The sequence below is a fragment of the Triticum urartu genome, chromosome 6A, assembly GCF_056163025.1.
Source record: "Triticum urartu cultivar PI428250 chromosome 6A, HENAU_Tu73, whole genome shotgun sequence".
In the NCBI taxonomy this organism is placed as follows: Eukaryota; Viridiplantae; Streptophyta; class Magnoliopsida; order Poales; family Poaceae; genus Triticum; species Triticum urartu.
In genome coordinates, this window is record NC_141878.1 from 198,739,794 (window position 1) to 198,758,427 (window position 18,634).

General features: G+C 47.6%; 1 protein-coding gene across 1 annotated transcript; it reads right to left on the bottom strand.

The window, feature by feature from the left end:
* Window positions 1-15,392: 15,392 nt before the first annotated feature.
* Window positions 15,393-15,905, bottom strand: LOC147964735 (uncharacterized). Its single transcript, XM_087530137.1, has one exon. The coding sequence runs from the start codon at window positions 15,903-15,905 to the stop codon at window positions 15,393-15,395; it is 513 nt and encodes a 170-aa protein (XP_087386263.1).
* Between the last annotated feature and the right edge of the window lie 2,729 nt (window positions 15,906-18,634).

The following is an 18,634-nucleotide window of genomic DNA, read 5'->3' on the forward strand; positions in this document are numbered from 1 at the left end:
ACCGGGAGGGCGTCGCGGTACACTTGACAGGTGTCCGTTCGGACGAACATCCAAGAATCGCTGCACTGGACGCCGCATCCCTCTGGCAGATGGAAGAAGCAAATGAGATTTGGGGCGCTGCACTGCTGGAAATTCAGACACAATCGCCACACCTGACAGAAGAACCAATTCCTCCTGTCATTCAATGCATGCTGACAGATTTTCGTGATGTATTTGCTCAGCCTACAGAGCTACCCCCACACCGGCAGTATGATCACACAATCACACTCGAGCCAGGAACAGCACCGGTCAATTGTCGCCCTTACCGCTACTCTCCGTTACAGAAAGACGAAATTGAGCGCCAATTTGCGGAGATGTTGCGCACTGGGTTGATCACCCACAGCATGAGCCCATTTGCAGCCCCTGTCCTGCTCGTGAAGAAGAAGGACGGAACATGGCGATTCTGCGTCAATTACAGACGTTTGAACACAGTCACCATCAAGAACAAATTTCCCCTTCCAGTCATTGACGAACTACTCGATGAACTTGCCGGAACAGCATTCTTCTCCAAGATCGATCTCCGTGCCGGTTACCATCAGATTCGTATGCGTGAAGGTGACGAGGAGAAAACGGTTTTCAAAACCCACCATGGGCATTTCCAGTTCCGTGTCATGTCTTTTGGAGTCACCAACGGACCACCAACGTTCCAATGCGTGATGAACTATATCTTCAAGGATGAAAATCGTAAGTTCGTCATTTCGTTTATGGATGACATCTTGGTCTTCAGTGAGTCGTTGCAGGAACACGTCGACCATCTCCGCACGGTGTTCGGCATTCTGCGCAAGAATCAACTGTACGCCAAGGAGTCCAAGTGTTCCTTCGCCCAACCTCGCATCGAGTATTTGGGCCATGTTATTTCCAAGGAAGGTGTGGTGATGGATGACAGCAAAACCAGTGCAATGCACGACTGGCCAACTCCTACCAACGCCACCGAGCTGCGTGGCTTTCTCAGACTCACCGGGTATTACCGGAAATTCGTCCCTCGCTACAGCATCATCGCCAAGCCCCTCACCCAGCTCCTCACCAAGAAGGGTTTCGTTTGGTCCATGCAAGTTCAAGCAGCCTTCAACCTGCTCAAGGAAGCCATGGCGAACACGCCGGTGCTGGCCCTGCCAGATTGCTCACGCACCTTCACCATCGAGACGGATGCGTGCGACACAGGAGTTGGCGCAGTACTGGTTCAAGATGGCCATCCGGTCGCGTACCTTAGCAAGACGTCGAGGGTTCGCAATCAGCGGCTCTCCATCTACAAGAAGGAGTTCCTCACCGTGATCATGGCAATCGACAAGTGGCGCGCCTACCTTCAACGTGTTCCCTTCGTCATCGTCACAGGCCACAAGAGCTTGTGCAGTCTCGGCGAACAGCCACTGGACATCGAGCTTCAGCGCAAGGCCATGTCCAAGTTGGTGGGACTGCAATTCTCATTCAAGTACCCCCGCGGCATCGACAATGGTGCAGCGGACGCGCTCTCTCGCGTTGGGCACTTGCTCTCCCTCGATGCTTTGTCGACCTACCAACCACAATGGCTACAGGAGGTAGCCAATTCCTACGAGACCGACGCCGATGCTCAAGACCTACTTCAACGGCTCGCCATCTGCAGTCCTGATGAGCAGGGCTATGAGCTTCGTCAAGGAGTCATTCGCTTCCACGACAAGCTATGGATTGGAGCAAACACCGCCCTCCAAACCAAGCTGATCAGTGCACTCCACGCTAGTGCTGTGGGTGGCCATTCTGGAGTCACCGCCACCTACCAAAGAGTGAAGAAGCACTTTGGCTGGCGCGGCCTCAAACAAGCCGTGGACGACTTCGTCCACCAGTGCGACGTGTGTCAGCATGCGAAGCACGAGCACCTGAAGACCCATGGCTTGCTGCAGCCGCTACCTGTGCCCAAGGAGCCCTGGCACGATCTCACGATGGATTTCGTGGAAGGCCTGCCGGCGTCGGAGGGCTACCAAGTCTTCATGGTCGTCGTCGCCCGCTTCACCAAGTATGCGCACTTCGTGTCGCTTCGCCACCCCTTCACGGCGGCCACCGTCGCCCGCGCCTTCTGGGACAACGTGATCAAGCTGCACGGCGTGCCTCACTCGATCGTTTCTGATCGTGATCCCATCTTCACCAGCAGCATGTGGCGTGCACTTTTGGATGCAGCCGGCACCAAGCTCAGCTACTCAACGGCGTACCACCCACAAACGAATGGTCAAAGCGAGCGTGTCAACCAATGCTTGGAGATGTACTTGAGATGTGCAGTCCACGACACACCCAATGAAAGGCGCAAGTGGCTACCGACGGCGGAATTCTGGTATAACACCACTCATCACTCTTCGTTGGGCACATCTCCGTTCCACGCCCTCTATGGCCACGAACCAAATCTGGGAGGACTGCCCTCTATTACAGCCAAGCTACCAGCAGAAGGGGGTGATGATCTGGATTGGGCAACCCACAACAACACTGCGCGCTCAACTCGCTCGTGCACAAAACAGGTTCAAGCAAAAGGCTGATAAGAACAGAACAGAGCGCACATTTATGGTGGGCGAGCAGGTCCTACTGAAGCTTCAGCCATATGTGCAGTCGGCGGTGGCCAACCGCCCCTGCCCCAAGCTCGCGTACAAGTTCTTCGGCCCGTTCGACATTGTGCAGCGGATTGGTGCCACGGCATACAAGCTCAAGCTGCCAGAGGACAATCGCATTCATCCGGTCTTCCACGTCTCCCAGCTCAAGCCTTATACACCTGACTACTCGCTGGTGTTCTCCGACCTTCCTCGCGTGCCAGACCTCACCGGCGCTCTGCTCCAGCCGATCGTCACCCTCGACCGCCGCATGGTCAAGAAAGGCAGCAACACCGTCGTCCAAGTCCGCGTCCAATGGTCCTCGCTATCTCCAGAGTCTGCCACCTGGGAAGATTACAACGTTCTTCGCCATCGCTACCCCATGGCGCCATGCTGGGAGGAAGAAGACGCTGCCGCTCAAGGGGGAAAAATTGTCACACCTGATACAGAGGTATCGGTGGACAAGTAGTAGGAGAGAGCAAGTGGGCCGTAGGCCTGGGTTGTGTTGGACCGCATGTGGCCTGGAACTAGCGTGGTGTACTTAACCCTGTCGGGCTGAACAGAGAGGAGAAAAAAATGAGATATCTCTGAATTCATTCTCACCTGCTTCGTCTACCTCTCCCCTCTTGCTCCTCTCCTCATCCCATTCCTTCCTCCTGTGCGGCCGATCCCCTTTCCTAGGGTTTGGGTCGTCACATTACAGTAGTACAATATTACCGGTAGGATGGGGCGAAGGTGGAACTAAGGAGGTGTTTGACAACAAAAATGGTAACGTAAATGGCAACGTAATCAAATCGCAGCGTTTTAGGAGGTATAACGATTTATTTCTCAATTTGTTTGGTTTGCCTAGGTAACGTAACTGGATAACGTCGCTCATCCTCTTCTTCGGTTCTTCCCCAGCGTGTCTCTCTCCCCGACTCAAGACTGCCGCTGTTGCTCGCCAGCTATCCTCCTCTGTTTCAGCCGCTTGCTCCTCCCGTGCCGCTAGCTGCTGCGACCTCGCCGTCTGCTCAGTTAATCTAGCACGTCGCCGGCCGCCGGATCTCGCACGCAGCCGGCCGCCACCCGCTGGATCTCGCGCGCAGCTGACCGCCGGATCTCGCGCGCCGCCGATCGTCGTCTGACCCAAAGCATGCGTGCCGCTAGCTGCTTGGATCTCGCGCAACGACGGACGCCGGCGAAGCATGCCGCTGCTGTTTTTCTCTAGCACCCTTTGAGCGGCTTGTGCGGCTGCGGGAACAGAAGACGGGTCCCGATACACCCGATTTGGGGTGTGATCAGTTTTGTATAGCGATGAGACCTGATTACACTGTATCTAATTACAGCCATGGTGAAACAAACACGATTTGGCGTTAACTGATCCTGCTGTAATCAGATTACGTTACAATCTCGGTAATCAAACACCTCCTAACTAATATCCATTTTAAGTTCATAATTAAAATGTTAGATGTCCCTTCGCATTGCATGTAAATAGTCTTTTGAGCTACTTTTTGGAGTACTACTATGGTCTATCCGTGCGCGTAAAATCAGTAGTAAATTGCCCCGCAAAAAAGAATCAGAAGTAAATCAACGCGGTAATGTTCTCTTTCAAATTACCGTTGGAATGGTCGGTAAGTAAATCCAAATGTGATATATGCCATTGCATGATGATGAGCAAACTAAGGGCATGTACAATGGTTGATAAGATAATCTTATTTTAAATTTTGCATGTAATTAGAGATGACAAAAAAACATGTCTACAATGGGTCATCTCTTAGCCTTATCTTCAATAATTAGTTGTTCCTAAAAACATGATGAGACAAATTGTGCTAAGAGATCATCTCTTGTCTTCTCTTAAATAAGATAAGACAAGCCTTTTTTTATGATTTCTGTCTCCTCCACCTCATCATTTATCCTACGTGGCAGTCTTAAGATAGAACCATTGTACGTGCCCTAAGCTGTACGGGGGTGGCGACATGCGTAGACTAGTCTGGATTGCGATGTTCCCCTCGGGATAGGCTGCCAGAAAGACGGACGGACGGTCCCAAGGGTAGGAGGGGTGCCTGCCCATATTTGCCAGCAGCCCCAGGCCCAAGTCCATCATCATCATCATCATCTTACACATGGTGCGCCAAAGGAAACGCCGTCTTCTTCCCTGGCATTCCAAACCACTGGTCCAATGGAAGCACCCATCCATCAATCATTGAAGATAATAAGCAGGGCGCAGAGGCCTCGCTGCGCACACTGCCACCACCCCAGCACCACAAGCCCGCCGCAATGGCGATGATGGCATTGGCCGCTCGCTTCTCACCGGCTTCAGCAAGCAGGCGATGATCCTGGGCCTGTGGATCCAGACGCAGAATTGTGCAACGCAAAAGCCGACTCGTTCAGTTAATGCTCGCTGCGCAAATCCTTCCGAGGGAAGGGAAGGGAGTGGTGCCGCATCTTTGCTTTTTGGGGCGTCTCCAATAATTCGCATCCTGCGCTGTGAGACGATGGATCATGGGGTGCGCTCCCTGTTTGTCATGTGTGTAAATTCTGGTCCCCTGGAAGGGCATGTGGGAGACGGAGAGAGATTCTTTCTCGTGTTGTTACCTTGATGCAAAAGTTACTGCAGCCGCTTCTCCCTGGGTGTATATTCTCCCTCCCTCCCATGCAACAAAATACTACAAATGGTTTCACGAGCCAATGCACAATGACCACGCCCTCGACCGGATAAACAACACATGCTGCGTGGTACGGCCGACGACCATTATCGGCCGCCTAATCACGCGCTTTGCTCGCAACCATGGCCTTAAAAGATGCGAGAAAAAGAGCAGTTTAGGCCTGTGCGGATTTCGGATGTATCAACTTTCTGTTCTACTACTGGGCAACAGTAATCTGAAAGGGTACAATTAGTTCTCTAGCATGCATGCATAGCCCTAGTCCCTTGCTTTAGGGGACAGCCCCCTCCTACCAATGACAGAGGCATGATAAGCCGCATCATTGCTCGCGTCCCAGTGAGATTTTTCTAAGGGAAGATGAGGCTGCGAGATGAAACAACAAGGCAAAGGCACGGCCTGCATTATTGTTCACAGTAAGCAAGCAGAGGAGACGGATGGATGGATGGAATGGTGCTTTCAGATGCAAGGAGATGGCAGCAGCTCATCTGATCGGCTAGCCCCTTGATGGCAGGCAAGGGATGGCTGGTAGGAGGCAGGGGCTCGCCTTGGCGCCTCGCGAGCAGGCAGGCACCACCATTTTGTCCTACTCCAGAGGGCCATTAGTTTTATCCGCCCCTCTGATCCTGATGCTCCTTGAAGACCCAACACCATCGCAACCCCCCTGCAATTCTATATTCCATGAGCATCATGGCCTTCCCCTAGTTCAACCACGGCAGATCAGGGCGCACAACACAGACACGGAAGAAGATGGTGCTGATATTCCGTCCATGAGGCAGCTCACCGGTATCCCAGTTATAAATTGCTTGCTGATGCTCACACACACAGCTGCCATGCAGTGCATTGTGCTGCATCGGCCAAAGACATGACATGTACAAACAGGCATTAATCAATGAATGAATGATGCCACAAGTAAAATAACATCGTCAGACAAACTCTGGCGAGTGAACGAGTCACGCTGCATCGACTGACTAGGCCTGTGCAGAATTCAGAAAACGGGATGACACCTATCTATAATCGGCAGAGTTTACTACTATGATATATCCAGGATGAACTGAATTTATGCGCAGATTAAAAAGAGGAGAGGAGCCGCATTTCTGCGGTCTCAGTTTCTTCTTTTTTGCGGTCTCAGTTTCCTTCTGCAGTCTCAGTCTCAGATCATGGCATGGCGCTGGAGGGAAGGAGGCAGAGTTTGACTCGACAAGATTTTAGTACTGACAATAGGGGGGGTGGGATGGCAACATGTGCAATTAAGGAGATTGATGTCTTAGTTATATAGTATATTTCAGCCCTAACTTGCACTGCAATCATCTGCAGAGAGAAGAAAGGTCCCGCTGTTGCAGATGCAGAACCAAGGATGCAGACACATAGCACAGCACACCAACCAGGTGGCGCCTGAAGAAGAAGAAAATGATTCACTTGCAAGCAACATGAGATAGAGGCACCAGAATGCTGCAGAGAGGATTGATATGCATGCTTAGTCAGCACACCAGGGCCAGACAATGAACTGGCAAATGCATGATCAGGCCGCGGGAGAAGGATTCTGGATCACTCAAAAACCAGCCCATGGCATCATCGGGAACCGGGATCTTCCCAAGGTCAACTCTGGGAATGATTAGCACTCTAACAGCGATCGCCGTATTAAATGGGCGCTTAACCGACAGGTATCGGAGGTTGAGCCCACAGCTTCAACTTTGATTCTGCACTTATGAAGCTCCTATAATTAATTCACTGCTTAAGAATAAGATTATTGCTACGTGGAGCTGGAAATGCAGCAGAGAATGACAGATATTTTTCGGCCGTGCTAGCTATGGTGGGCAAAAGCCGGGCTGAACCCACTTTCCATAAAACTCAAGGTAGACACGAATCACCTCAATCCTGCGGTACCTCCTGACGCCGATCACCTTAAATCTCAATGCTGTGCTCGCACGAGATAAACACCAAGAGAGGTCAGCTTTATAAAATGAATGTAAACCTCTCTCTGCACATTGACTTACTGGTTTGGAGCCTCGCATTAGCATAAAACTTAATCCAGTGCTCATCTGTAAAACATGAAGAAAGGAAATGCAGATTATGTTCTCAAGCTCAACTGAAGAACAGAGAAGTCAACCATTATTTAAAAATCTGAGATCACCAAGCTGGTAACCAACATCAGAGTCTTAGAGATGAGTACCGCAGCTGTACTTACCACGACATTTTCTGACAGCTTGTTTTACTATCTCCATTACATTAGCTCTGCGTGTTCTTGATCAAGTATAATCTCTGTGTCAGCCTGCACCGTACTTTCGGAATGATTTAGAATTACCCATGCCTCGAGAATCGAGCATCCAAGTTGCCGCTATATCTTTCTCTCCATCCTGATCAAATCTCGAGATCAAACAGCTGTCTCAGACGTTCTTTGCTTGTTCATGAGAGAACGCCACGAGATGGCAGCTAAGAAGCTTCCTGGTGCAGCATCAGGAACGAGATCCACTGCCCTTTTCCATTGCTTCCTGGAAGGAACTGCAAGTGCCACTGTGCGATATATAATCGAAAAAAGTATTGAGCGAGCAGCACGACCATATCGCGTTCCATCAACATCTACAATTTGCACTACCGCGCTTGAGGAAATCAAGATCCCGAAAAGAAGCTCGCATACATCCCCAGAACAACATACATCCGTGGCTAGCTTCTCCCAGATCGGCCCTCGCGATCTCGGCGAGCTAATAATTGTACAATCGGCAGTATGATACACTTATTTTTGCCAGGACTGAGCTAGCCAAACACATAGGCCATGCCCCCTATTAGCAACCAGTAAGATTCGAAGCACATGATCATGCATGCAATGCGACCATGAAATCTTTCCTTCTAAATTCAAGTTCCTTTCAATGATTCAATCTACCTCCATTACGGCGTCCCCGTTCCGTTGCGCGCGGAACGGAATGATTAAGAAAGTGGCCCTTGGCACATGGCGCCAAGCGAGCATGACACAAACTTGCACCCCGCCCTCATGGTTTCCAGCTCGACGTGAGAGACATCCAAGATCCAATTAATAGGCCACATGAGCAACTAACCACTTGATTATGATCCCCCCACTAGTGTACTGATGGCGCAATCTCCCAAGTGAATCCTATAATTCCACGTTTGCAGCTCAAGCTACCTCTCATCCATCACAGGGCTAGCTTAGCTAGCTCCGTTTTTTTTTTCTTTTTGCTGCTTTGTTTACTGGATTTCAGGCATGGCTCCCTCGGCCATCTGTGCTGCTATAACTTACTTTACGTTTCTCTTTGAAATGCCCCCTGCTGCTGCATTGAGCCACCCTCGATTCGTGCCGATCTGCCCCGAAAAGCGCGGCAAATGGTCTGTTCCCCCATGATTTTAACAGAAACCTCAGCTGCAATCCTATGGAATGAGAAGCATCCATACCATACTATATACATATATTTGAGATAGATAGCATCTGGTTTTGTGTCACGACATCCAGCACACTTGCTCTCCTTTAGAGGAAGAGCCTGTTGTTTACTTGGCCAGAGGTTCATCGGAGAGCGGATTGACAGCAAATACAATCACCGGGTTAGCCCCAAAAGCGCGGCGCGAGGAGATATTTTTCATATATATTTGTATATATCCAGGTCGATCCGCGCGCAGCTTGTGAGAGAGGGTATGAGAAAGTAACATGGAAAGCAAACATATCTTGCTTGACTAGGTTTCTGTGTTTCAGGTTTCCAATGAACGGAATTGTTGCCACCGGAGGCCGGCAGAGGGTGATATCTATACATGTCTACCTACACTGGGTTAATCAGTTAAAGAACTAATTAGAGGTCAGTGCTGTAACACCGGTGGTGGTGCACTCCTACTATAGTTGGTGACTCTTAATTACTTGTAGCTTATGCACACTCGCTGATGAGTAGCAAGCTAGCTGCCCTTGAATCCATATTGGCTCAGTGATGACATGAGAATCTTACCTGAAGCACCTAGCAGCAGCACTGGCTGCATGCAGGTTCATCAGCTAGCTACGAGAGTGAGTGAGTGTTGTACGTACTGGCTGCACACCAGTCAGAGAGAGAGAGAGAGAGAGAGAGAGTGAGTGAGGGGAAAGGAGAAAGGACAGCACATCTGGTGGAAATCTGGTGGGCACTACGAAAAAGGCAAGGTTGCAGCTGCCGAAACACCAAGCCTGTGTATGGTGGTGGCAAGGTGGCAGAGAGTAAGATCCCAAGAACAATAAAGGAGAGGCAGGTAGGCCAGTGTGTTTGCCTGCCTCCCTCTTCATCTTGAGCAGCAGCCACACCGCTGCTTTACACTACTACACTACACTACACATGACTAAGCTGGTGCTTCATACTGGTGGTTAAGCTGCTATAAGCCCTGCTACTGCCATTACTCACTGTTGGAAATATTAGCACTTTTCTGATTAAACTAATCCACAAATAAACGGTAAGCATAGCATCTCATAGCGATACCTAAGCATACTAGTACGCATGGAACATAGAAGCAAACCATCTATGAGCAGCACATATACGACTAGCACAAGTACGAGTAAACGAGAGATGAACAGATCATACCCTTCGGTTGGCCAGGCCAACGCGGCGGCGGCGGCGGCAGCCTCGGCGTCGTCCGTGGCCTTCTTCTTGGCGGCGGCGGCGTCGACCATGGTGTCGATGCAGGGGAGTAATGAAAGCAGAGGCAGACGGAGATGGGGACGGATTGGGAGCAGTCGCGTCAAGACGCTCTTCAAAAACCTTATTGCAGTTCTCCCGAATTAATTAATTCGTTCCTGACCGGTAAAAATAAGCTTTGGCTCATTCCCACAAGCAGCGGCACATGCGCGTGCGTCATGGCTAGGCGGAGGAGGGGGAGGAGGAGCGTGCATGTATCACTCCTCTTCCCAAGCTCTCAATGGCAAATGGTAGAGCAACCCTTATAAAGGGGTCTTAACACTTCTCAACTAGCAAGGTGGTACTAAACTTTTCACCACCTGTTATGATTCAACACTCACTGCTGGTTTGGTTACAGGGTGGCAAACACGTACGCTCCGTAATAAAATATAAAAGATCTAAATGCTTTTATATTTCTTTAGGAAGGGAATAGTGAATAATGAATTGAAGTGAGGCAAATCGTTAATGGAATGATCGCCCTTAGCAGCTAGCCTCATGGTAGGATGACAAGCTTAGCGGCCTCGATAGTAGGATGGCTAGCTAGCAGTAGCAGGCCAGAGGGCACAGGCTATGATGAATGTACGAGGCAGGCATCATCTATCACATGCCCAGCACATGAGACGCTGCACCAGCACCGGCCGGCCGGGATGCAACGTCTGTGGCATGCATAACCGTATGCCGCAGCAGATTGAGATCCTCTACACGACAATCATATCCGTCACCACAAGTATTCCCCGTCTTGTGCTAAGGCCTAAGGATACACACATGAGAAAGAAGAAGATGATGATGATGATGATGAGAAGGAAGAAGCATCCGAGTTTGTGGTGGCCTCTCCTCTTGGGAAGGAAGCTGCCGCATTTCAAACAGGCCATCAGTGAGTTACGAATCAAGGTGGCATGCATGAGGGCCTCTCTTGCATCCTGCTATGCCCATTGCATGCAGATGCAGTGGATGAAAGTCGAATGTTGCTAATACCCACGATGCACTAGTGCAGCAACCACATGCATCAAGAGTGGCCATGAATGCGATGGACGGCCAGGCCAGAGCAAGGTACGTAGTACGTAGGTGCATGCATACATGGTGGCGCAGCCAGCCAGCCAGCCAGCCAGCCAGCTTTTCTCCATCGCCATGGCACAAGGACAGATACACTCATACACATACATAGAGGGTGAAGCGAAGGCCATTCGCGTCCACTGCATGCGATCACATTGGGGCAGATGATGAGAAAAAAAAAAAGCTAGGCCTGCGCAAACTGCAAAGCATGTGTGATATGCCCCTGCGGCGCAGTAGCGGTGGAGACGAGCAGAAGATTCATGTGGGCGTAGGCAGGGTACGTACTGTACGTACGTACGTAGGCAGCCACCAGCGGCGGCAGCAGCAGCAGCTCATTTATCTCCATCTCCATCGCTTTATGTTTCATCAGGCAGAGCTCCACCAGGAACGACATCACCATCAGCAGCAGCAGCAGCAGAGCGACGGAAGCCCATACATGCATACATACGCAGAGGCAGCGGCAGAGGCAGAGAGAGTCAGCCACCAATGGCTGGCACACAATACAATGCGACGCGACGCGACACGACACGACGCGACGCGACGCGAGGCGATGTGATGCGATGCGATGTGATGGCAGGAGCGGCGCGCAGTGCAGTGCAGTGCCATGATGAGTGATGAGGTTCGTTACGCTGACATGCATGGCAGTGGCAGTGGCAGCGCTGGCGGATGAAGGGGAAGGTGATGGATGGATGGGTCCCCAGCTTGGTCGCGTCCTTGTCCGCCGGTTAGTCGGCTCCGCGCACCCCTCCCATTTCCGTGCATACTCACAAAAATGAGACAGCCTATTTTCATCTTCTATCTACAGTATAATAACACAAGGGAGGCCGCAGGGAGTTCCGACTCCAATCCCGAAAATTCGAATCTGAGCCCGAGCTCATCTGCACCTGCGCTCACGAAAAAAATCCAAATAAATATTATAAAAATTTAAAAAAATTCAAAAAAAATTAGGGTGGTAGACAATTTGATGCGTGAGATACGCTCCAATTTTCAAAACATTTGGACTTCTGTGTAGCTCTCAGCAAAAAAGACAAATTGAAGGTCTGTAAAAATGTGTACTGTTCATATACTGTTCTGGTCTGATTTGTCTTTTTTGCTGAGAGCTGCATAGAAGTCCAAATGTTTTGAAAATTGGAGCGTACCTCACGCATCAAATTGTCTACCACCCTAATTTTTTTTGGAATTTTTTGAATTTTTCTAAAAAATTTATGAATTTTTTTTAACCGGGTGCAGATGCACCCGGGCACCGAAACGCCGCTCTCCTCCAATCCTCACTATTCACCATTTCGACTGCCACTGTCCACCATTCTTTGCATCTTCTACACCCGGACACATCAAAACACCGGACACAAAATGTTTATCAACCGGACTTCGAACAAACGAAACTATATAAACATTAACTATGCGGATGGGGGATGCGCCGGACTTCACCATTTTCTCGCTGGTTCCTTCCCCTTGCAGTCACTGGATCGGCGATAGTAATCCTCCACATAGGTGTTGGCGGCTGGCCAGGCATCTCGTTGTTGGTGCTCGCTAGGCCGCTGTCAGAGAAGGTCGAGATGAAGCCCACGAGACGACGAGCGGCATGGGTCTCATCCTTCGCAAGCCTGGCCGCTTTCGTGTCATCCGCCACCCTCTCCGCCAACACACGCTTAGACTCCTCAATGCCGAGCCCGGGCACCTTCGTGTTTTGCGGCGAAGGCGCCTCGCGGAATTATCGATGCGAGCGTGGGCACGCACGGCCTGCGGAAGGAACTCATCTCTCGCAGCGTGCGGTTCGCACCTCCGATTCGGGCATCCTTTTACCAGGGTCTAGGATTCGTCCGGAGTGGGGTATATGTGGGAGCAGCGTGGCCCGGTTTGATGTGGCGAACGCATTCGGGCGACCCTATATCCTCCCCAGATATGAGGGTACCGGTCATCTGATGAGTCCAAATTATGTTAAGTTTTTTATCTCTATTTTGTGCCCTTTTTTGAACCAAAGACCGTAGAACAATCGTTCTACGGTAATTTTCATTCAAAATTTAAACAATGTTATGTACAACAAAGAAAAGAAAATACAGAGTCATGCCCTCTAACCAATACCAGCTCTAGGAAAATCCATGAAAGATTAAGTTAGATTATCTGTAATCCATCCTCTGAAAGCCTCTCTGTGCTTCTCTTTGATTCTCAAAAGAATCAATTTTAGGTCATCTCTGAGAAAATTTCTCCATGCTTGAACTGATGGGTTTTGAGCTTTGAAAATTTTGGAGTTTCTCTGCATCCAAATGTGCCAGCAACCCATGGTGATGATGCTCATTGCAAACTGTTTGGGTAAATGGATTAGCAACAAATTTATCTCATCAAAAGTATTGATGCCTCTGACTTTGAAAGGAACAATTGAATCCCAGCATTGCAGAGCAAATGGGCAGTCTCAGAGAAGATGAAGGCTGGTTTCCTCACAAGAACAGTTACAAAGCTCACAATTGTACTTGGGAAAATGAAAGTGTTTTCTAGAGAGAAGATTTCTGACATTTACTCTGTCATGCAGTAGCAGCCACAGAAAAATCTTATATCTTAACATAGCAGCACTTTTCCAAATACTCTTAAACAGTGGAGAGGCTACCTCTTTTCCTTGCAGATGGCCATACATTTGGCTAGCAGAAAATCCATCATTATGTTTGTTCCATGGGAAACACCATTTGTCTAGTGAATTATTCAGGTGGGTAGCTTACATGAGAGCAGAGAGTTCTTGGAATTGCTGGTGTGCTTGAATGGATAGTGGAGTAAAGAAATGTTTAGATACATCCTCCAAGTCTTTGATTTTCTGGACTGAAATTTGTTCTTGCCTGCTGAAAGAGAACAGTTGTGGAAATCTGTCTTTCAATATGCCCTGATTCCAGTTGTCAATCCAAAATCTAACAGTGTTACCAGAGCCTAGTTTGGGGACAACTGCCTGTCTAAACTCAGGCACTAACTTTAGAATACTTTTCCACCAAAAAGATCCTTGTGGATTTGTGGTAAGCATTATGTCTGGATAATAAGTTTCCCAAATCAATTTGACCCAAAGAATGTCCTGTTGATTTAAGAATTTGTGGACATGCTTCATAAGTAAACATTTGTTGTGACTGGCAATATCCAAAACTCCAAGACCTCCTTTTTCTTTAGGCTGGCAAACTTTGTCCCAAGCAATCAAGGCAGTACCTCTATCTTCCATTCCATATTTCCTCCAAAAGAAATGCTTGAGATATTTTTTAATCTGCTCCATGACACCAGAAGGTAGTGCTAGTGTACACATGAAGAAAATCGGCAGGCTGTAAAACACCGACTTGACCAGGACCAGTTTGTCTCCATATGATAAGAGAGAGGAACAACCATCAAGCCTTCTTTCAATTCTTTGCATAATGGGCATAAAATCCTTAATCTTAGGCTTGGAGAGACAGAGAGGTAAACCCAAATATGTGAAGGGTAAAGATCCAACTTTGCAGCCCATAATGTTAGCCAATTCCAGCATTTTATCATTTGCGGTGTTTATGGGAACAATCACTGATTTTTCATAATTGACCCTCAGGCCAGTGAAGGTACTGAAGTACATGAGCAAGTTTTTGAGCTGGTGCAATTGAGCAGCATTAGCTTGCATGACAAGGATTGTATCATCTGCATACTGAATTATAGGGAAATCCTGATCAATATTAGCATGCAGGGGAGCATAGATCAGCCCATTCTTCATTGCTTCATTTAGAATTGATTGGAGCAGATCATCAACTATGACAAACAGTAAAGGTGAAAGGGGATCACCTTGCCTGACCCCTCTTTTACAGAGAAACTGTTTACCAGGTACACCATTTAGCAGCACTGAAGATAATCCAGAAGAGAGAATCATATCCATCCACATAATCCACCTAGGTCCAAAACCTCTAGCAATGAGAAGGTTCCTGATGGCTTCATGCTCATCATATCAAAAGCTTTCTCAAAGCCCAATTTGAGAATAATTAATTCATGTCCTGACTGATGGCATTGGTGAATGAATTCATATGACCAGGCCAAACAATCCTGAATTGATCTCTTCTTAAGAAACCCATATTGATTCTGATGAACCAACTTTAGGATGACAGCCTGCAATCTGTTAGCCAGAAGTTTTGTGATGATTTTGATGAAGCAGTTGAGCAAAGAGATTGGTCTGAAATCATTAGCATGCACATGACCTTCCTTTTTGGCAACAGAATAATAAAAGAGGAGTTGATACTTTGCAAGTTTAATTTGCCATTATAAAAAACTTCAATCAGCTTGTAGAAATCTAGAGCAATGATATCCCAACAATGCTTAATGAAATCAATGTTGAAGCCATCTGGCCCTGGTGCCTTGTCAGAAGGGAGATCTTTGACTACTGCATCAATTTCCTCTTTGGTAAAAGGCTTGTCAAGCTCAATTAGCTCAGCCACCTTTATAATAAGAGAGTCCAAGCTGAGAAGGTTAAAAGTAGGCACAGAAGTATTGAGTCTCTATTTCAAAGCTCTCGATAGAATTGTAGCTTTAGCCTGATGATCATCTTGCATGTTGCCAGCTTCATCCTGTAAACTAGCAATATAGTTTCTCCTGTAGTTGATGGTAGCCTTTACTTTCAGATATTTTGTATTTACTTCTTCCCCTTGCAAAATCCATCTAATTGTTGCTCTTTGTTTCCTGTAAGCTATTTGCATTTCCAACAAGTTTAGAAGATGTTGCTTAATAATTTCTCTGACATTCCATCCAATAGTGGATAAAGATCTAAAATCTTCAATAGTATCATAAAGCAGAATGAGCTCATTACAGGCTTGAATAAGTTTTGACAGTTGAGACAGTTCTTTGGCCCAAATCTTCAATCCCTTCCTCAATCTTTTTAGCTTTGCAGTGATTCTCTTTGCACTATCGGTTTCTTTGACTTCTTGTTGCCAAATGTTTTTCACAGTATCCTTGAAACTATCAATCTGCATCCAGTAGTTTTCAAACCTGAATTTTTTTGATTTTGGAACCATGGTGCCAATCTTAATGATGCATGGGACATGGTCAGAAATAGGCTTTGATAAAGGCAACACCATAGTGTTTGGGAAATTGGAAGTCCAAGCTTCTGAAGAGAAAACCCAATCAAGTTTTTCAAGTAAAGGGGCTGCCTGCATGTTGCTCCAAGTAAAAGCTCTACCCTTCAAGGGAATTTCTAGAAGGCCCAAATTGCTGATTGATTCATTAAATAAGAGCATATCATTGATATTACCCCCTTTTCTATTTCTGTTTGAAGGATATCGAATATAATTGAAGTGCCCAAGCATCAACCAGTTACAGTCATCAGGTATCTGAATATTAGAAAACCAGTCCATGAAAATAACCCTGTCAGCAGAAAAACAAGGGCCATAGATGTTTGATAAGGTCCAGGTATCTGAGGATAGTTTAGAAGTGAATCTAACGGAAATGGAGAAGGAATTTTTGGATATAGTTTCTCCTGAGAAAAGGGAATCATTCCAGACCACTAGCAGCCCTCCTGAAGCACCTACAGATGGTTGGTAATCAAACTTATTCAGACGTTTTGGGCAAAACTGCTTAAGATATCTGCTGTCAAATGTTTCCCTCTTTGTTTCTTGGATGCAAAGCAAGTCACAGTCTGTCTCATCAATTTTATTTCCGATAGCTAACCACGTATCTTTATCATTGATGCCTCTAATATTCTAGTTCAAAATTTTCCACTGCTTATTCATGAGAGAAATGCACTGATAACTTAGAATGATAGATCTGAACAATCTTGCATAACTTAAAGATCTCAGTCTGCAACAGAACTAAAAGTGCCAGATCAACATCTCCCCAGAACATGGGCTTACATAAAGTCACTTGGTAGGACATAACCATTACAATCATAGCTCAAAAGGAAACTAGAGAGGGCCCCTAATAAATCTTCATGCAGGGCTGGACGCTCCCCCCTTCTTTGGACCCTTCTTGCTCTTCTCCTTCTCCTCTTTGTCCTTGCCTCCTTTTTTCTTCTTAGCTTGGTGGAGAGCATCATCTAGGCAGTCCTTCTCAGGAACCTTGCAAAATGCAATTGACAGATTTTTAACCACTTTGCTGGGTAAAGATGGATGATTAATATTGCAAGGCAAACAGTTTCTGTCCATGCAGGTTTTCTTTCTGTAACCATGATTCAATTGTTGAATTCTATAGCTTCTTCTCACCTGAGATTCAATGAGTGGAGCTTTATCCTTCCTCGTTTTATACAATTGGATGGCAGAAGTGCTAGAGGACATCCCAACTGATGAAGTCTTGGAAGGTGGGGTGGAAACAACAGCTGGGGAAGGCACCTCCTTGACATTCTGATGCTGGCAGAGGGGCTGCAGGACAGATTCACATTTTTCAGGTAACACAAAAGGTTTTAGATTTGAGCTATCAGATTGTTCAGAAATGATCTTCCATAACTGAGAAGAAAGCAACTGTTTGGCCCACTCAAATTTATCTGGTGAAAGCAGAGCAAGTGCAATAAAATTAGCCCACTCATTAGGTACCTGAATCACTTCTCTAGGTTGCCCTACTGGAGCAAAGTGCTTCGTCCAGAGCTCTGCTTCCTCAGAACCAGTGCAGGCATTGTGCAGCTCTTCATGGGTTTGAGACAGAAACATCTTCTGCATAACTGGATCTGCAGCATCAGGCAATAATTGACAAGCTCCCACATGAATAGTGTCTTTATAAATGGGGATAGGAAATCCAGGTGGAGGGTTAGAACTACCTGAATCTGGACTAGGCAGGTCTGAAGTTATATTATTTTCAGCATGGCTGACTATAGCAGAAATATCAGCTCCCTGAAGATTATCCAGAGCCACTCCCTGAAGTTCAGCAGCAGCACCAACTGCCTGTTGTTGAAGAATGTTGTCAACTTGAGCAACCAAAGGAGCCAGCAACACTTGATCCTCAAGCAGGGTGTTATCAGGCAGTTGATCAACCGGGTTCTGCAAGTCTGGCAACTCTTGAGGTGGCTGATCCAGTGGCATCTGCAAAACACTTGCAGCATCAGCCTGTAGAGCCTGTTGCACGAAAACTGCAGCATCTGGAAGGTGAATTGGTTCTTGCTGCACAACCACAGCTGGTAGGTCAACAGGCTGCAGAGCTAGAGGGAGCTCAGGTTGCTGCATCCCATCCTCAAGGGGCATGTTAAGATCTGGAAGTTGCATCTCATGAAACAAGACTGGCGGGTCATGAGGAGCAATCAAATTCCCAAACAACTGAAGATCGGCAGCACCCTGAACTGAATTTGCAGTTTCAACACTGTTGGAGTCAATACCAAGAGAGAGCGTCAGGCCATTGTGATCCATCTCAATAGCTTGCGGTGCAACAATGTGGTGATCCTGTACCAGCATATTATCATTGATTGGGGGCATTGCCCAGTGGTCCCAGCCTAGATCATCTGCATTTTCTGCCTCTCCATTCTGACCATCTTGAACATTGTCAGTCTGTTCATTGTTTTCATGTTGTGGGATGGGTCCAAAGAAAAGATTGTGTTGATTAGGATGATGCTGCTGCTCTGGTGGTCTTGGGTGCGGGTTGCCATCCCAAGGAATGGGATCCTCATCTAGGGGGGGCTCCCAACAACTCATCCTGAAAGATGATGACTGGGCAAGTCCATGATTCTCCTTCGAAGTGCATGTCCCCTGTGACTGCCAAACTAACTGAAACATCTGAAAGAGCATCGATTCTCACTTTAACTGCTACAGCGGTATTAGTGGTTTTC